The sequence below is a fragment of the Ursus americanus genome, chromosome 3 (genome assembly GCF_024610735.1).
Source record: "Ursus americanus isolate L20-20 chromosome 3, mUrsAme1.1.p, whole genome shotgun sequence".
Taxonomy (NCBI): domain Eukaryota; kingdom Metazoa; phylum Chordata; class Mammalia; order Carnivora; family Ursidae; genus Ursus; species Ursus americanus.
This window is the reverse complement of record NC_142129.1, coordinates 95,210,611-95,230,758: the sequence shown is the minus strand read 5'-3', so window position 1 is coordinate 95,230,758 and position 20,148 is coordinate 95,210,611. Positions and strand designations below refer to the sequence as shown.

The 20,148-nt window shown below is 58.7% G+C and overlaps 1 protein-coding gene across 11 annotated transcripts in view; it reads left to right on the top strand.

The window, feature by feature from the left end:
* The window catches only part of TNS3 (tensin 3), a 214,623-nt gene that overhangs the window by 134,722 nt on the left and 59,753 nt on the right, over window positions 1-20,148 (top strand). For all 11 annotated transcript variants that reach the window (XM_045793589.2, XM_045793582.2, XM_045793581.2 and 8 more), the window contains one exon: window positions 13,997-15,250. In XM_045793589.2, the coding sequence (XP_045649545.2) occupies window positions 13,997-15,250 (1,254 nt within the window). The remainder of the gene's footprint in view (window positions 1-13,996; window positions 15,251-20,148) is intronic.

Genomic DNA, 20,148 nt, shown 5'->3' with positions numbered 1-20,148 from the left:
CCACCAAGTTCCTGGCCTTGACCCACCGGTGAGTTTCTGGCCACAGGAAGAACTTTGCTGACGCTTGAGTGCACAGATGGGGCCGCTGCACCCCGGGTTTGGTCTGTGCCGCTGCAGGTCGAGGGCTCATCAGCAACGCCCCCCGGCTCGGACGTGGCCCCCAGGCGACCACAGCAGATTCCTGGCACCGTCCCAGTACAATGGGGTCCTGTTGCCCTGCATGCAGGACGCTGGCGCTGCTGGTCAGGAGGCGTCTGGCCACGGGGTGTGCGGAGCTGGCCAGGGAGCAGCGCCATTCACGTTCCTGATCCAGTGGCAACACTCGGGCTGTATCAAAAGTGTATTTGAAGCTTTCCTACTCGAAACTGTGGTTCCGTTTTAAAGTTTGGAAACCAAAGCAAGCTTTGGATGTTCAAACACTTAGCAGAAGGAGGGCCCGCTGGAATCCGGCAGATGAGTCGGCAGTGGGGGCTCTGCTCCGTGCCAGGTGTGGGGGGGGGGGGCTCCTCATCGGCAGGATGGGCACGCTGCCCGCTGAGCTCCCAGGGCCGGGGCGCCTCGTCGCTGTGTACCCAGCCAGCAGCGTCCCTTCACTGCTCACCCGCAGCCGAGCCCCTGGAAGCACCCCTCTCTTCCACAGCTCAAGAGTGCGCCGGGGTAAGGCGGACAGTGTCTGCCCCTGGGCGTCCCGCTCGGACCTGGGAAAGCACCTGCCCTTCACACTCCTGACTTTTATGGCCTCCAGCCCCCAGCTCACCTTTCAGGGGTGATTCTGGGACCCCAAGAGTTAATCCCCCCTGGAGAGCAGGCAGCAGTTGGGAAGGAGGGCTTATCTTATCTGAAATACAAGAGTCTCACTCTCTGTGCTAAGAACCATAAACACGTCCTTCGGGTGTCAACTTAAAACCGGATTGGATCCTGTCATGAGAGTGTGATGTTGGAGGCAGTTTAATGAGTGATGGACCGGCCTGAGCTATCTTGTCCCTCAGAGCCCGTGGATTTTCTAGCCCAAGTGACATCTGATAAAGTGCCTCAGAATTCACGTCTGGATAAGTCTGTACACATTAACTCACGCAAATGCTGCTGGGACGGCCGAGCACATTGAGGGGCTTTGCCAGAAACAGACAGCGGGCATGGTCGCAGAGGGTCAGCTTGATCTGGCTGGGGTCCTCGGCCCCCACCCCCCAGAGCCTTGGACCTGGGTCAGTGTCCCGTGCACGCGGACGGGTCTGAAGGTGGGAGCGTGTTGGTGTTACCACATCTCCTGGAGCTTTCCAGAGTCAGGCACGCGCACCTGCACCTTCCTCCACCTTCCTCCTGCTGTCTGTGACTGGGGGGCATCACGCCCGCCCATGGATGGCTGCACCTGCTGACACAGTCACCGGCGCCCTGCCTTGGGGACCAGCAGCTTAGTTGTGATCGCTGACGGGTATTCAAGAGGTCAGGGGGCCCGCTAACCTCTCAAAGGATGGCCAGGACATGTGCTACCGGGAAGGGCAAGCAACACTCTGGATGTCGAATGCCCACTCTCAGGTTGGACTGTGGCCCACTGAAGTAAGGCGGATGCCGTCCTGGGTTTTTGCATGGGAATTGACGTCGAGCTGGTCAATGAAGGTTGAGTCATTACGCTCTCATAAGTCAAATACAAAAATGCTGATAATTAAAGAAACACACCGGCCTTGGAAAAAACCTGGAAAGGGGGAGCGGCACTGCCCTGCGATCTCCTGGATGGAGTCATGAGACTTCCGCGGGCGTGTGCCGCACGGGTGCCTACCTGTGGCATGGCCACGGCTTTGTCCCCTGTCCCCCTTCTGTAAACTTGCAAACAAGCTGTTACCACACCACATCCCCCCGATTCCTGCATGCCTTCCCTTCTGTGTGCCTCCGTTGCGTGAAGGAAATGAGCACCAGGCCCGGAGGCTGTCCCTTCGGTGTGCTCGGTGGAGAGACCTGGTCTCTCCCCCACCAGTTAGAAGAAGGGCGCCCCTTTCTCGTGTGGCTTCCACATAGGGCCTGTGGGGTCACATCTGCCACGTCCCGGACATTTCAGCAAGGCCACCCACACAGGGAAGATGGGGCGGGGCCCGGATGCACGTGTGTTTGCCTGCCCCACCCCCAGCGTGCCTGCATCCTCACGCCCCTCCCCTGGCTCCGCCCCAGGTGTTGCCAGGTAACCGGGCTCCTGCCATGCGTGATTCCTCTTGGCCGTGGTGTTGATGGGGGCAAGCGAGGGTGTCTCTGGGGCAGGCTGCAGCTCCTGCAGCTCTAGGCTCTCCAGCAGGCACCTCCCCACCCATCCCCCTCCCGGGACCCTGTCTACCCACCGTCCCTCCACCTGCCTTCTGGATCTGTCAGGTGGGGGATTCTGCATGAAGTGCTAGTTGGAGACCAAGTTCTGGCATTAAAAGCTGGAAGCCATGGCCCACAGCATTGTTTTGGGACAGTGCGGGGTTGGAATCGTGTTTAAATTTCAACAAGATTTTTACACACACAATTGCACGTAATCAGGCTTTTATTCCCAGTGCAGGTCCAAGGACAGAGGGCATGGCCGTGTCTGATTCTGTTATTGTCCTGAAAGCTGTCATCAGGGGCAGGGCCGATGGCGGGAGGGGAGGCGTGAGACAGTGTGTCTGGTCCCGGAGTTATATTTAGCACCTCCCGCCCAGACTGCAGAGCATCGGGTTTGCAAAGCTTCCAGCCGTTTCTCAGAATTGGGGTTGTTTTAGTGGCAGCTATGACCCCCTGTCAGTCATGGGAGTTGCAAGTGACCCCTCAGATTGCTCAGTGCGTGCGAGTCGGGGGAGTTCCACTAAGGGCGGTGCTCCTGCCCCCCGAACGGAGGACACACGTTCCTCGGAGCAAAGCTGTGGGGTTGTCGCCTCGGTCCCTGCTTCAGGGCAGCCGTGTTCCTAGAGGGGTCCTTCTTGGTGGGGACGCCTGGCATGTAGGTGACCGGGTGGCAGGGATGTGTGCTCTAGAGAGGAGGCTGACGTCAGGTCAGTGGAGGCTGGAGGCGGGCAGGTGCGGGAGCCAGGAATCGATCCCAGTGGACAAGTGAAGGCACCTCGACGGACCCCCAGGCCTGCCCCGCTCATGGCCTGGGGTCCCCTGCACACACTGGGTGCCCACCTCGCTGAACGGGCCCCAGACGGTGCTCAGCTGCCCCAGGGAAGTCTTCCTCCCAAAACTGGGGGGCAGAGACATACTTTATGTTCACCTAGCAATGGCTTGTTCACGGCCCGATAGAGCCCGCAGCGTCGTGGTCCCTGGGACCTCACTACAGGAAACGGGAATCATTCAGGATCCTGGTGGAAGCGTTCTGAGGGCAGTCGTGCTGTGAAAACTCACGAGGGCCTTTTTTAAACTCAGTATTGAATGTGACCCATTTGTTACCTAGAATCTATTCTCACTACCCTTAGACCACACATCCATGGATATTTGGCCTTGATCTTGGGAATCCTGGTGAGATCTTGGTAGCGATACTTTGCCTTTGGACAAACAGCAGGCCCCAGCGAGCAAGGCGTGAGAGCAGGGAAGCTTCCCTGAAATCCTCTGTCGGGTCTGGTCAGGGGCAGCCCGAAAGCTTCCCCGTGGGGCGGTCTTTCTGCCTGCACCCTGCCTGCGAGGGGCCACCCAGCCTCTTGTGCCCCCCCGCCAAGTGCTTCCAGAGATCGTCGGGGAACCCACTGCGTCTTCTCTGCATGAGATGTGTGACCCCGCGCACAATGTTACAGCTCCATAGCGCTGAAAGTTTCGAGGCCCGTGTAGACGCTGAGCCACACCGCTGCCTTCCAGCCAGACATCAGCAGAGCCCCAGAGACCACGTTGTTGCGGGAGAACTGAGTGCAGACAGCCTGCATGGCTCCGTGTCCTCGAACCCACAGGCAGGAACGCTGGGACGTGGCCGCATGTTGCCCGCGGCATGAACTCCGCGAGCCAGGCGGGTGTCGTCACCACACGTTCGCGAAGGCCTGCGGCAGCTTGTTTGTAAAGCATGACACACACCCACCCTGGGCCACACACACGAGGACAGCGAGCAGCGTGGAAGGAATTCTTGCTTCTGAACACCTACCGGTGTGCAGTTTGCGTCCATCAGAAACGGAGAGAGGAGACCCCGGGTCGGCGAGAGACCCTCTCGTCTCTTCCTCACGACCGACTCGGCTCTGAGCTGTGCGGGCCTGGCCTCCAGGTTCTCGTCCAGCGGGAAGCTGGGAGCCCGCTCACACCCGGACGCAGAGTGGGTTTCTGCCAGGCCCCACATGCTCCGGACAACATCCAGCTCTGATGTCTTTCCTTTCCACGCGAACTCTTGGGAGAGAAAATACTAGGTGCTCAGTTAGTCACTTCTGTGACGACGGCGACAATGGTAATTGCAGTGTGGGCACAATGAGGTCCACTCCCTTGAGGGCAAATGGATTAGTCAGTGTCCTTCCCTGGCGCCAGGTTGAATAGAATTTCTGGCTCAAGAAGAGTGCATCCCTAATAAAAGGGATCTTTTTCCGGGGTGAGAGCCGGTTTGGGGGAGGGGGGCGCTGCCCTGTGTCTGCTATCTGCCCCGTGGTGTCTTGCCTCGGGCTGACGGAGCGCAACACGGGTAAGGGCTCTGATTGGGCTGTGCTGGTCTGTGCAGGTGCGTTCTGTTCATTTACAGAGTAGGAGCGTGTGCCCCTGCCACGTGGCCACGCAGCGAGGGCAGAGGGTAAACCAGTGTAGCAGGTGCAGAGGCCTGAAATATGGTGGAACCAGGGAGGGGAGGGGTGGAAGGAAACTGTGCAGATGTCCGTGTGTGATGAGCACTGAGGAGCTGGAAAGGCAGGAACAGCCTCGGAGAGGAAGGATGCCGGGCAGAGATGTCCTGGCTGACAGTTTGAGGAATGCCAGCCGATGCTCAGACCCTAGTTTGTCAGCCGAAGCAGGCTGGTGCTGGCTCCCCTCTTGGGCTGGAGGCTTGGAACACTGAGGTCTGGCTGAGTGGCTCCTAGGAAGCCTTTTCTCCGCCTCCTCAGCCTCCAGAGTTCAAATTTCACTAAACCTGATTGAGCAAAACCCCGCCCTTGTGTTTACATTGCACTGGCCTTTTTGATGGAATCAGAGTCCCCAGCTTTACCCAGGTCTTCCACCTTGTGCACTAGCCCGGGCCCTGCAGGGGAGGCTGCTGTTCTGGGCGTGAAGGCTTTCTGCATGGAAGAGTGGGGCCCCCGGGTGCGGCTTGGACACACTGCTGGGCTGTTGGGAAGGAAGGTAAGCCGGGAGCGTGTGCACCCGTGTTGCATGGGTATGTGTGTTTGTGCGCCCCGTGCAAGGCTTCAGAGACCTGCATCAGAGCCCACGAACCAGACCACCAAAGGCACAGACGGTGCTCCCGGGAAGACGGGAGCAACAGTTTTAAGTGTGCAAGAGGGAGCGCCAGGCCAGCCGAGGGAAGATGGTCCTTGTGTGCGACTTTTCTGGGAGAGGCAGGCAGTGGTGGTTTGGAAGGGGGTTTGTGCCAGCTGGCCCAGGGGAGCCCTGATTCGGCCGCCACGGTTGCCTGTTGTCCTGGCCCGTTGGGTCTGGAATGTGTTTTCATGGCTAGGAGGAGTGCCCACAAGGGAACGGGTCAGACTGCCCAGATAAGCGCCCTGGACAGCACAGGCTCGTGCTGGGGCGTTGGCTGGGAGAGGTGCCGTGCCATCGTGCTGTGGAGGGGACGCTGCGTGCCCCAGTGTCCTGTACCTCAGCGTGCTGAGTCTCGCCCGGGGACAGGCAGGAGCACCCCGAGTCCTGGCGGCCCTGGCTGCGAGCTGCTGGGCCCTGCGGTGGGCGCTCCCCTTCCCGGAGAGGCGGCTCTGTGCAAACTTCCAGGTTGGAATGCTTCACTCCTGCTCTCCCCACCCCCCCCACTCTGTGTTTCCCCAAGAATTTAACAGGCTGCCTCGTTTCTAGAGAACATTCGGCCAGAGCTCATCTTGGCTCCAGACGGAGTGATTTCCAATAGCCCCGTCTTGGCAGGCGAGGTGTCCCTGCCTCCGGCTGCGGGTGCCTTCCTGCCTTGCAGTTCGGGGCGGGGGGCTCAGGGTTTGGGGGCCCTGGCAGCGCTCACTCTCGAGGTGAGAAGGCACACTGCGAGAAGCCCTGTTCCAGGATGCAAGTATTTCTGGGCCCCAGGAGAGAAGCCGGGTTTCCTTTCCTGCCCGTGTGGGTCCTAGCATCTTCTGCTTTTCATAAAACAGAAACCAAGGTAGAAGCAAAGGGTGGCTTTCTTCTTACCCTGTAGCATATCAGAGTCTCTGCATGTCTGCTTCTGGGGATGAGAGGTCATGTTCTCAAAGGCCTAAGTGTGGTCATTGCTTTTGGCTCTCAGTTTACTCTGGAATGAGAAATAATTCGATATAAATGCAGGGCAGTCTCTAATTAGCACAGGGGCAGGATCCTGTTGGAATAAAATAAAAGCAGACCTCATTTTGGGAGAGGTTTACAAGGGCTGCAGTTCTGCACGCCCGAGAGGAGAGACAGATCTCTGCGTGGGTGACTTGGTGAGATAATGATCCCCCACGAGCACCCCCCCGGGAAGGATACCATCCTGGCCAGACACTTCTCTCGCTTGTGAACAGGGGGCCCTCAGCATCCTGGGGACACCTCCAAGACCACCCGCATCTCCCCTCCAGGCCAGAGGATGCAAGGGGTCCTCTGCCTGCTCACCCTGGTCTCCCGCTTTGGGCCCATCCCCCTCCAGGGTGCCTTGCTGGGTAAGGGAGCTCTCTGGGCCAGAGGCTGGGACCCGGGTGCACTGTCTACATGATGCAGAGGACACCGAGACGCTCGCCCGACGCCAGAGGTGTGGACGCAAGTGGGTGTCACTGCAGGGTCTGTTCTCAGAATAGAAAGCCGGGCAGCCCATCGCCACCGCTGCAGCTGGTGGCCAGAGCCCAGGCAGCAGGTGCGGGAGACAGGGTCTCTAACCCCCTGGGCATGGGATGCTGTGTTACAGCTGCTGACAGCTTGCGGTGGCTGCTCGGCGATAGGGCTGTGCCGTGGGATGCGTGGAACAGTCTATGGTTGGCAGTTTGGGTCAGGTCAGACGATGACTTACCAGCCTTTTGGAGAAATTATTGTAAAAATCCACCTTTTACTTTAGATTTCTATGAAGAATCTGTTTTTCAACTTTATTCCTGAAGGATAAGGTCGGTTGAGTTGAGTTATTCCTTAATCAGATACGCTCTTACTCCCCAGGCTCTGGGCCCAGAGAAAGGCAGGCTGGAAGTGTAGCGGATTCCGGAATCCATCACCAGGGCAGGAAGGGGACATGCAGGGACAGTGTTCACCTTTGTGTTGGTCTTGCGGGATTCCCCCCGCCACTGACCCCCTATGGTCTCTGGGGAGCTCTCCTTGAACTCCCCTTTGCTGGGTCACTTCTGCACAGATAAGGAAAGTGAGGTCAGAGAGGTTGAGTAACTCACCCAAGGTCACACAGCTGTGGTCAGGATTTTTAATCGGGATTGGAGCCTAAATGGATAGTAGCAGAAAGCCTGGAAGGGAGTGAAGATGTGCCCGTAAATCACTCTGATAGAAAACACCAAACAAGCTTTGTGGCACAAGGGGATGTGGAGGGGCCCCAAGTACAGTTATCCTAAGGAGAGGAGCGTTCTGAGCACCTCATGAGGTCTGGGAGGTGGAAGGAAGGTCCTAGAAGAGGTGGGGGGAGGGAGCCACAACAGGGTGGGCTCATGGCGCAGTGAGTCTCTTTCTGTCTTGATTTCATGACGGGCTGTGATCCAGGCATACCGCACCTCTGGTAGAGTGAACTCTAGTTAGCCTGCAGCTGACATTCTGTCCCCAAACTCCCACCACGGCCAACATACAGGGCATTTCTCTGCCCCGAATCACCCCTGTGCCCCTCCGCACCCCCCGTCTCTGCCCTAGACGGTCAGGCGGGAGCCCGCCGAGTGCGTGACAGCGCGTGGAGGTGGAAGCAGGGGTGGGGTCCTCTTCTCTCCTCCTCTGGGAAGCCTGCACAGGGCCCGTGGGGACATGGCGATGAGGCGGTTGGTCTGGCTGTGTGGCCTGGGTGAGACATGCGGAGGGGAGCTGGAGAGCGCCACGCGGGCCCTGTGGGAGGCGGCAGTGACCATCTTCAGCCAGGTGTGCCGGGGCAGGGAGGGAGCCTTCCCTTTCTCAGGCTCTTGACCCCGGGAGCTCTGGGTGCAGCGGAGGGAACAGGTCACGATTGTGACACAGGAGCCTGCAGTCTGCCAGGCTGCCCACCGCTCTGCAGCCTACAAAGGGGACACAGAACGGCCACTACCAGCCCAGCAGCCGTGGCACGTGGCACTTAGCGGACCAGGAGCCGTGTCAGGAGCTAGGGAGGAAAGCACAGCCCAGGAGGGAATGCAGTGTGTGGGGGGAATTGCACAGAAAACATCCAGGCGAATTCCTTTCCTATATTAAATTGCTAATTTCATCAAGGCGGTTGGTCAGCTTTGGGATTCCAGTGTCTTCAAGGCATGGGAGGCCCGGACCTGGGGGTGGGGTGGGGGACAAAGGTCGGGGTGCCTCCCGATGCTCTGTCCCATGCGATGCTGTACAACTTCTATGAGTCTCTGTTCTCGTCTGCAAAACGGGTTTTCCGATTCCTGCTTCACAGCATTGCTTTGGGAATTCGGTGAGCTCCATGCCTGGGGCGTCACAGCCCCTGTCCCCACCGCCTTCCCCTCGTACACAGAGCCTTGGTCTTCAGAATGTCACCCTGTTTGCGACGGCGTTTGCTGGAGGATGTCTCTGCATCGTTCCTCTGCAGACACAGCCTCCCCTGACAGCAGCCACCCCTGGGTATGCGCCCCTCCTCATATCCAGCTCCCTCCTTGTGCCCCTGTCCACCCATCGGATGCCTGAGATGTGCCCACCACCCCGTGCCCTGGGCTGTTCCATCCTGAGCGCGCAGTAGGGATTCTGCGAGGCCTTCTGGCGTCTGTTAGCAGCTCGCGGCCATGGCGAGTACGTGGTTCCCACGGGCGGACATGCCTCGGGGAGTTTTCTGCTTGTCTCCACTGAAGACTTGCGGGGAGGACCCTGTTAGCTCTTCTCAAGTGAGAACTGGCTTTGTAAGCGGACCCAATGCGATAGTAGAACGCGGGGGACGGAAAGGAGGGTCCGGGGAGCTGAATCAGCCCGTCCGGTTTGTCCTGTGTTGGAATGGACTTCTGTTGGAAGCGGGGCCAGCGGACAGCTGAACCAATTACAAGTCACTTCTATGCCTTCTTGGCTTCAGAGCGGCTGGTGCCTGGGAGGAGGCGGAGTGGGGTTCAGCCGTCCCTTTGGCTGATTTTTGACACACCTGGGCGCACAGGTGGGTGTTGCTTAATCTGTGTTCAGCCAGGATGGGAAGGAGTGTTTTCTTTTCTGTCTCTGTACATATTTTGGTCTCCCCCATTTTCTTGCATTCTTTTTGAAATGCTTTCTGAGCGCCTGTCTCGCTCCTGGTGGGAACGCCCCCTGTCAAGGTCAGGTGGGGGTGGGCAGGGCTGGGGCGGGGTGTGCAGCCTGCCCGCACTGCTGTGCCAGGAGGCAGGAAGGAAGGCCCATTCCGTGTTTTCTTCCTTCTTGTTCTTTTCCACATGATAAACCGTCCTGCTGTGTCATGAAGCCCTAATCAGAGCTGTATTTACGTTCGTTTGATTTTTAACTAGGCCCGGGCTGCGGCTACGGGGAAATCATTACCAGGCTACTCCCTGGTCTGCTTTTGAAAGGAGCCCTGGGTTCTGGCCGGAGGCATGGAGGCAGTGGAAAGGGAAAGGTGACACAGAGTGGGAATGGCTAGGGGGCGACCATGTCCCCAGTTGAAAAGCTGCAGGAACTGGGCAGGTGCCTCTCCCTTTCTGAAACGAGGGTCTTCGTTGGCAGAACGAGGATGGAGCCAAACTCCCTTTGAGCTGGAAATACAAAGTTAAAATGAGTCATTTATACAAAAAGATGCCAGGGGAAGAGGATGCCCTGGGTGGTACCTTCTAGAATTCTCTGTCCTTGCCCCTACACCCACCCCACAGGGGCCACTTCATAGCATCTGGGTTTGGAGATGGTGCAGAAGTTCCAAGGGAGTGTGCTTCCCTCGAGGGGGCTGCGCCCCGCCTGGCCCCAGGGTCGGTGGCGGCAGCAAGACACCCACCACAGCCACACCGGGGACCGGGGACCACAGCCGGAGTCTGGGCTGCCCCGGGGCCCTGGAGTAATACTTTCCCCTTCTCTTTTCCAGACCCCGGCCACATCCCAAGGGTCCTCTGCCATCACCAGATAAGGGTGTCCCTAACAATTGAGCAAAGCCCCTGGGGCTCTGCAGAGCTGGGACGGGGCTCCTGTTAGTTTCCTGGGGAGGGTTCGGCAGGCGGCTATGGGAACCCCTGACTGCCGTGTTCACGCCAGGGTCAGGAAACACAACAGCAGCCCCGTGTGGGAGAGCTGGTCCTTTCCCGCGTGCTGCGCCAGGGGCAGACGGCGCGCAGGTGGGAAGACACTGCTTGCCAGAAAGCCTCAGCTGCGCAGGTTTGAGCAAGGGAGGGCAAGACAGTGGGGGAGACGGGAGTGGCAAAGACACCGTGCCACTGTTATGCACCCACTGCATGCCCCCGCATTGTCGCACACCTGTGCTAGTGCCCGGAGACATTTGGGCAACCCTTGGGCGTCCGGCCCCTCCGCCTGCTGTTGGGCACGTTGGGCCAGCTCTACCTTAACCACGTGTGTGTTCTTCGGCGTGTTGGAGCCTCGGTGTGGGTGACGTCCGGTACTTCTGCGTGAGGAGCCGCGGCTGTCACGGGCCAGGCTCGCGGTGGGCGTCGCTGCTGCCTGGGAGAGTGGGGGCCCCAGGGCTGCGGGCACTTCTGCCTTCACACCGTGTTGCTGTGTGTTCATTTTGGGCTGGTTGGTTGTTTTCAGTTCTTTGGCCCACTAAGATAGAGGAACTTTCCAGACTAGCTCCCCAGTCTTTCTTGTATGAGAACATGCTAGAACAATGGCTCTCTTAGTTACTCAGTGCCCACTTGGTACCAGGGTCTGTTCCCTAATTTTGGGGGATACCACAGGTACCCAAACCCCCAGCCCTCCTGGAGCCTGTGTTCTCGTGGGGGGCGCACACGGTACATAACACGTGGGCAAAGCGGCAATTATGCGGTTGTAGGTGTGCCACGGACGGAACCCCCCCCCCCAGGGAAAGGATGGTCAGAAAGCCCTGCTGAGCCAGGACAGAGAGCAAGGGAGGCAAAGAACAGCAGGAGCAAAGGCCCTGGGGCAGGTGCAGGTGTGTGACTGCTGTGGTCTGGGAACAGCAGGGTGAGGCAGGATTGAGGCCCGGAGGGAGGGCCGGGCTCCATCCACCAGGGACAGAGATTTTCCCAGTGATTATGGCCTGCTGGCCGCCTGTATGTGTGTTCTGTCTTTCCTCTTACCGCACTAAAGGATTGGGATAATCACTCCATTTCGTAAATGAGGAACCAGGGGCTGCAGCTCTCGATGTGAGCTGAAGGCACAGAGCATGAATGCAGAACGGGAACGCAGGCATCGCATTCCTTTGCTGAAAACCAGTCCGGTTCCTTCTTACAGTAGTGGAAACCCTTGCTCAGGGTACGGGGTGCGGTCCGTGGGGGCCAGAGGCCCCTTCCCCTTCCCTTGCCCCATGGCCGATGCTTCCCCCTCCCCAAGATCCCAGGTGGGTGTGTCTGTGGGCACATCCCGTGCCTTTGGGAAAATCCGAGCTCCCACCAAGGGATCCGCAGGTTTGGGCGGGTCTGTTTTGGGGCTTCATGGACGCGGAGCCTCTTCTTTCCCCGTAGATGGAATGTGTGGCCTGTGATGTGTGTGTGTGGTGGGGAGTTGAGGCGAGAGCCAGTGCTGGCGTTTGTCTGCCTCCCTTCCCTGCGCTGCCCGTGGGAGGGCCCTGAGCACCCCCGGGGGCTGCGGATCCGGCCTTGCACAGAGCCGCTGTTGGGTCCACGACAACCGCGTTGCTTTAACGTGTTTGTTATTATCTTGACGTGGCTCCTGCTAATAAAAATGATGACACGGTACTCATGACCCCCCCAGGCCAGGGGATTTCCTGCCCTTGACCACGCCATGCAGACCCTTCCTTGTGGGGCTGGCCAAGGGCTTCTAACTCAGAGCGATTCATGGGCTCTTTTGCCCAGTTCCTTTTTTTTTTTGTTTTTTAAGTCATGATGTCTCTGCATTTAATTGAGATTTGGGGAGCAGGACGTGGAGGTCACGGACGCACAGTTGTGGCGGCAAGAGATGTGCGTCTAGAATTCGCAGATGCCTGCCTGGCTGTGCTCCGGCCCCTCCCCCGTCGGCCTGGACTGCTGCGACCCCTCTGTCACCATCAAGGTGGCGTCTGTGATTCGCACAGAGCAGAGCCCCGGACGAGAGACGCCCCTGGCCTCGCACTCTGCCGATGGAGGGAAGGCGCGCGCTCAGTGGGTCTTACGGAGTTAGATACCTCCTGGCATCGGGGGTCTCCCACAGAAGCTGAGTTGAACACCTGTTTTTTCAGGCCCGTAAAGCCCCTCATTTGGGAGCCGTGGAATTCGGGGTCTCTGTGGCATCCTCTGGTGTGGCTCACAGAGAGTCGCCTTTCCCTTGGAGCCCGGGGTCCGACGGGCCTGGGTTCTGGTCCCACCTCTACCTCCGAGCAGGTGCCTGACCTCGGCCAGTTCCAGATTCTCGTGGAGCTTTAGCCCAGTAGGTTTGAGAAAGGAAGGACAAGTTAGTTCACGAGACAGGCTCTCCTGTGATAATGGGAGGGGGCGGGTGCCTGCCCTCCAGCAGGCGCTCAGGAACGCGGCCAGTGTCTCCCGTGCCGTCACCCTGATGACCCCGTGTCTGAGTGCAGCACCTGCCCTGACTTCGAGCTCCCACCACGGGGTGTCGGTCCCGGGCACTTGGTGTATTTACAGTATTTTGTGGGTCTTCCCCCGACCCCGCTCTGCTTTAGATGCAGGTCGATGTGATTGCACGCTGCCTTCGGCCTGCTTCTCCTGGGCACAACTGAAATAAGGAAGCCCGGGGTCACGCGTGCTGTCCACACAAGAGCCCCCGGTACCCCGCAGGTCTCGGTCCTATCTTATCACCCCAGCATTTCCAAAACCGCTGGGAGCTGCTGACCGTCCCCGCACACCCTGCATGCCGGGGCCCGGAGCCTGAGTCCAGGGTAGGTTCCCCTGGAGGCCCAGTCGCCACGGGCACGCAGTGGCTCCCAGGTGCCCAAAGGGCGTGGGCACAGCCCTTGGCAGCCCCCTCATTGTGTTCTGCCTGCCGTGTCACTGTGGGAAAACACAGGAGGTGCTGACACAAGCTTCCCCGGGACCCAGGCGCTTCCCGACTGCCCGGCGGCAGGTGGAGACCAGGGCCGGAATTAATCATAGTGGCAGAGGCGTTCGCTCTTCCCCCACTCACGGCCTGGCTTGCGTTTCCCGACAGTCCTGGCGGGCGGAGGCCAGAGCACAAAGATCTGCTTCCCGTGTCCTGGGTCCTGCTGTGCCATCATCGGACCTTCTTGGTTGGAGGGATGCTGTGCTGTTGGGAAGTTTGGCGATGGGTTTCTGCCTCTCTCTCTCCCTGTGAGATTCAGGGCCCCAGCCCGTCTCCCACGTCCCACTTCTTCACTCCTGGGGCTTTAGGAGCTCAGCTGTGCTCAGCATTCAGGCTGCTGACGAAATTAACTTTGAGCCCTTGGGGCAAGATGACTCTAAAGTGCGGAGAATCCAGAAGGTTCTCTAACTGACGGTTCTCTTTGCCCAGAAAGGTAGAAAGGGTCCTGGGTGCCGAAGCTGTTGGGCGATTTGAATTGCTTTTGCTGATGCTCGTGTTGCTGGGTTGTGGATAGATTTTTGGGGTCCTAGAGGGTACTCGTCCCCAGTTATGGTGAGTTGTCTGTTGGGAGTTCGTTTGTTCAGGAAGATGCACACATGCATCCCAAGAGCCTGAAGCTCCATTTTCCGGCCTTGACTTACCGCCCATCTCCCGTTTTCTCCCCCAGTGCTGCACACGCAGGGCCCCGTCGATGGCAGTCTTTACGCCAAGGTGAGGAAGAAGAGCGCCTCAGATCCCAGCGTCCCGGGGGGATCTCCGGCCGTCCCCACCGCCGGCAGCCCAGACCACGGGGACCACACCCTGTCCGTCAGCAGCGACTCTGGCCACTCCACTGCCTCCGTCAGGACCGACAGGACCGAGGAGCACCTTGCCGTGGGGCCCAGACGGGGCCTGAGCCCCCAGGAGAAGGCTGAGCTGGACCAGCTGCTCAGCGGCTTTGGACTGGAAGATTCCGGAAGCCCCATCAAGGATATGACCGATGGTCCCAGCAAGTACAGCGGGACACGCCATGTCGTGCCTGCTCAGGTGCACGTGAATGGAGACGCCACGCTCAAGGACCGGGAGACGGACATCCTGGACGACGAGATGCCCGGCCATGACCTGCACAGCGTGGACAGCATCGGGACCCTGTCCTCCTCGGAGGGACACCAGTCGGCCCACCTGGGCCCCTTTGCCTGCCACCAGAGCAGCCAGAACTCCCTCCTGTCGGAGGGGTTTGGCAGCAGCCCCGGGGAAGATGCCCACGGCAGCCTTGCCCCCGACCTGAGCCTCGGCGTGGACCCCCTGTATGAGCGGGAGCGGGCGTTCGGGCTCCGAGAGTCCAAGCAGCCGCAGCCGGCGCTCCGGAGGCCCTCTGTGTCCGCCCAGACGCAGGCCTACGGACAGAGTGGCTACTCCACGCAGACCTGGGTGCGCCAGCAGCAGATGGTGGCCGCCCACCAGTACAGCTTCGCTCCAGACGCCGAGGCCAGGCTCGTTGGCCGCGGCCCCGAGGACGGCTCCGGCCTGGTACAGGCCCAGCCCAGGGTTCCGGTCACCCCCACCCGCAGCACGGGCAGCAGAGTGGCCCTCCAGAAGGGCATGGGCCCCGGGCCCCATCTCCCCGACGCACAGCGGCCCCCTCCCGGCAAAGCATTCAAGCCCAGATTTCCAGACGTCAGAGTCGTGAATGGGACTGGACCAGAGCCGAGCGTGGACCCCTCCCCAGGCTCACCCACCCTGGACATCGACCAGTCCATTGAGCAGCTCAACAGGCTCATCTTGGAGCTGGACCCTACTTTTGAGCCCCTCCCCACCCACATGAACACACCGGGCAGCCAGGCCAACGGCCCCATGCCCCCCGACAGCGTGGGAGGCGGGCTGCGGGCGAGTGGCCTGCAGGACGTAGGAGACGGCCCGGGCAGGGCTTCCGGGCGGCAAGGTGAGTGGGCCTTCCACGGGGTGCACGCTTGTCTATGTCTTACAGGACGGGGCCTAGCAGAGGAGCTCCGGGCTCGTCCCTGGGTCCAGGGGAGAGCAGCAGACACGATGGGGGGGGCCCTGGGCACAGCCTTGTGGGACAAGTCCTCAGCTGTGCACCTAGCTGGCCTTGCAGGGAGTGGGGGGCTGCTCATGGCTCCGGCAGGCCCCAGAGGCTGGAAGACTTGGGAGTGGGGAAGGATGGTGGGGACGAGGGAACCCGGGCCTAGCGGGGCCTTGGCACAGAGGGGCACAGTCCCTGTGGGGGCCTCGGTGCACCCCTGCTGCGGTGGGGCCGTGCTGACTCAGGAGGCTAGGTCTGCAGGGCTCTCATCCCTGGGACGTGTGGTGTGGGGACCAGGGCCGGTGGGGGTGGCTGTAACGGACAAGTGGTGACCTCCATGTGTCTGCCTTCGTGAATGTGGGGACCCATGTTGGGATGGGGTCTGTGACTCGCTCTCTGTGTCAGGGAGGCATAAAGCTGGGGGGCCCCCGAGAGCTGGCCAGGTGGGCTTGGAGGGCCAGCCAGCAGGCAGAGGGTGCTGGGATGGAGGGAGGGGTCAGGGCAGGGAACAGTGTGTGAAGGCCACGTGGAGAAGGTGCTTCCGCACACAGAAGGTGGAGCCCTGCGGGAATCCAAGCCAGGGTGCCCCGGATGTCTGGGGAGGCTGAGGGGGCTGCGTTCTGGACACCTGTCCACTCTTAGGCGGGGCCTGGACCCAGAGGCCACCTAAAGCCTGTGAGCGTGGTGCCCATGTGAGGCCAGGCTCTCCTGCATTGGAATGTCAGCGGGCTCCCTGGGTCCCCAAGGCAGGCCCACTGTCACCTCCCTGTCCTTCTGTGTCTGACCCTGAATGCCGTGCGTCATGCCGAGCCAGTAACACTGAGGGACGGATTAATGTTCCCTGGGGGGCTTCTCTGGACCCCTTTCATCTCCTTAAGGCTCCTTGGCTGCAGCGGTAGAGTCCCGTCTTAGAGCTGAGTGTTCGGAGGTGTCAGGAGACCAAGAAGGTCACGCGGGTCACATGCAGTAGAGCAGTATTGGGTCCCCGGTCTGCACCCAAGCGGCCTGCCCGCTGCCGGTAGGAGGCCTGTTCCAGACCCCTTCTGGAGCCGAGCCGATGCTAAGGGGGCGGCTCCCAGCGGTGGGAAGGGGTGGGGCGTGCCGTGCAGCTCCAGAGCGAGGCTCCTGCTTTCCTGAGCACCCGGCGGAGAAGGGCGGCCTGCCTGAGACTTGCACAGCGTCGGGCATGAAGGAGCTTGGCCGTGTGGAGGCTCACGACAGCCCACAAGGAGGTTTTGCCTGTCCTTCTGGGACAGCTTGTCTTGATAGAAATCCCATCAAAAGAAGGCTCATGTCTGTAGCTCTCAGACTTTCACACTGAGGCAAAAGGGAACTTCCCTCCCTGGCAGGTATAGAGAATACTGGAACCCATTTGATTTTTTTTTTTTTAAGATTTTATTTATTTATTTGCGAGCTGGGGGAGAGAGAGAAAGCGTGTGCATCCAGGGGGAGGGGCAGAGGGGGAGAGAGAATCTCAAGCAGACTCCATGCTGAGTGGAGCCCCAAGCAGGGCTCGATCCCAGGACCCTGAGATCATGACCTGAGCTGACATCAAGAGTCGGATGCTTAACGGACTGAGCCCCCCAGGTGTCCCAGAACCCATTTGATTTTAAAATTTAAACATCAGTATTTGTACTTCTCGGTTGGAAAAGGCTGGATCAGCCAGCAACAGAAAAAAAAAAAAAATCACTGAGTGGTGGGGGAAGTCCCAACAGGGTAGCTAACCAACTGGTTTTGAGTCCTGGAACATTCCAGATTTGGGGATGCCAGAAACCTGTGCTTTGAAGAGCTTCCAGTTCCCGAGCCTCGATGGGGAGGCCAGGGCTGCTGAGCTGAGCTGGGCCTCATGTGGCCAAGCAGGAAGGGCTGGCAAGTCTGAGAGGCGCCATGGCATGCCCAGCATGGCGGCCATCACCCCACACGTGCATCATGTCTGCGTCTGTGTGCCTAAGGCTTGGCCCCATTGACACACGTCTGACCAGAGCCACCTTGAGTCTTGCTCAGACAGGAAAGGCGTGGGCAGGTTCCAAGGTGCTGTATCTTCCAGCGAGACCCTGCCTGGCCTGCCTCGCATCTCAGGTGCAATCCTTGCTGTAGGAAATACTTGGGTTCAGGGACCTCAGCGTCTGGAGGTGAGCAGAAGTCTTCACTCTTTGTAGAATGTGGATGATCATAAGAAAGACCACCAGTTACCTAGTGGTAGGAAGTTGGGAATGGCGTTCCCTGGAGCTCCTCCTGGGGCCTGCTGCATGTCCTGACAGCTCATGAGTGGCTTCACACCCGCTGTGGGTCTGGTTACTTCTGAGAGGAAAATTGCACATGAAAGCTGAGCATTTCCTGAGAAAGTCTGCTTGATGCCAGCACTGTAGTAATAATGGCGATGGTGATGATGGTGATGATGGTAATGATGGTGCTAGTGGTGATGGTGACAGTGGTGGTGGTAGGGATAATGATGGTGATGGTGATGATGATGGTGGGGCTGATGGTGATGATGGTGGGGCTGATGGTGGTGATGGTAGTGATGATGGTGATGATGATGGTAATGATGGTGGTGGTGATGGCAATGGTGATGATGGTAATGATGGTGGTAGTGATGATAGTGATGATGGTAATGATGGTGGTGGTGATGGCAATGGTGATGATGGTAATGATGGTGGTAGTGATGGTGTTGGTGATGGTGGTGATGGTGGTGCTGATAATGGTGATGTTGATGGTGATGGTGGTGATGATGGTAATGATGATGATGGTGATGGTGATGATGATGGTGGTGGTGGTAATGATGGGGCTGATGGTAATGATGGTGATGATGGTGATAGTGATGATGGTAATGATGATGGTGGTAATGGCAATGGTGACGATGGTGGTGGTGGTGACCACTAGTGTGATAATGGTGTCGATGGTGATGGTAATAATGATGGTAAGTGCTGCCACTCTGAGCGCTTGTACTGTCCCAGGCATCATGTTTGAGCTTATCTGTGTCACACATGATCTTTATGTCTCCTGTGGCGTGTAACCAGATCTTCTGTCTGACTGTGCATGCCATGGCTGAGCCCTTATTCCACTAAACTCTGGCTCTGCCACCAGCCAGAAAGCCCCTTTGTGTCCTGGCACACAGTGATGTTTGTCCGTAGTGGGGTGTGGTGCTGGCAGAAAGGTTGGTGATTCTCCAAGGACCCATGTGGCTCTGCTGGATTCAAGGGGCTCATCACAGGACGGTGTAGGGAGCCTGTCCCTGCCTATAAGACAGGAGAGAGTCCATCCAGAGGTGTCCTGTCAGAAAGCTTTCACCTCGTGAAAGGGGGTGAGGGGGGGGGGTTGGGGTGTTTCGCTCCCTCTGTGCCTCTCTGGCTCCCTCGCTCTGGTCTGATGCCCTGGCTGTGCGCCCCTCTGTGCAGCCTGGCACCTAGGTAGGTTTCTCGGGTCACATCCTTTGAGTGGGGAGACTTTGCCTGATGTTACCCAGGTAGCAAAAGAGACGACTCAGTCCTTGAGTTTATGACCCGCGGATGGCAGGAAGCCAGCTCTGTTTTTCCCGTCCCTCAAGGGCTCCTTACTTCACGTTGCCAAATATTTTGTTCGTGTTACATCAGCCCCAGCCCACAATGACAGGATCGTGGCGGGCCTCCCATTGTGTTTGCAGGACCTTGCTGCTGGCATTCTTCACGTTCGTCCACAGACGTGGACATCCACCGCGTTAACCGAGTCAGGGAACTTGTTTATACTGAAGGGAATTCAGAGCAATGAGAAGGAGCAGCTTTTATTTTAAGTAGGCTCCACACCCAGCGCAGAGCCCAAGGTGGGGCTTGAACCCACGACCCTGAGATCAAGACCTGAGCTGAGATCAAGAGTCGGACCGTTCCCTGACTGAGCCACCCAGGTGCCCTGAGAAGTAGCAACTTTGAATCATCGATCCTGGAAAGCCCATGCATTGAAGTTAGGTGTTAAACCCCAAAGGGATCTAGTGTGAGAACAGGAGGCTATGTGGGCGCTCAGAAAGCAGCCTGACGTCATTACCCCGCACCCCTTGTTTTGCACGCGAGAGAGACCCAAAGACGTGCAGCAGCCGAAGGTCAGGTCAGCACCAGGATGGCTGCCTCCGAGCAAGTCTGCAAGGCAGGGGGGCCTCTGCAAGAGCCCGGCAGTTTGGCCTGGCCTATGCAGGTGTGGGAGGGGCGGCTGCAGCTTCCACACCCAGAGCAGCCCCATCCTGGATATTAGGAGAAATGGAAGTGCCTGTTGCGTTTCGGGGTGCTGAGGACACAGTACATCCATGGTGATTTTCTAAAGCCCCAAGTTCAGTGACTTGTGCAGCGTGCATTGCAATCAAGCTGAACCCCGTTAGCGGCCAGTCCTGTCTCCCAGCCCCGGCCCCAGGCCGCCCCTAATCTGCCTTCCGCCGCTGGGTTTGCCGATGCTGGGCATTGCATCCAAATGGAATTGTACGGTGTGTGTCTGATTTCTTTCACTGAGCGTCTGCTTTTTCACACTCACCCAGGTTGTAGTGTGTGTTAGACCTTCATTCCCGTTTAAGGCTGAATCGTATTCCGCGGGGCGGTTGGACACAGTACGCACATCATTCCTCCAGGTGCGGATGCCGTGTCGCTTCGTGCTTCGGCTGCTGGGAATCGTGCTGCTGTGAGCATCGGTGTGCAAGTATTAGTCTGAATGTTTTCAGTTCTTTTTTTTTTTTTTAAGATTTTATTTATTTGAGAGAGAGGAGAGAGCGAGGGATAGAGCACAAGCAAGGGGGAGCGGCAGAGGCAGAGGGGGAAGCAGACTTCCCGCTGAGGATGCGG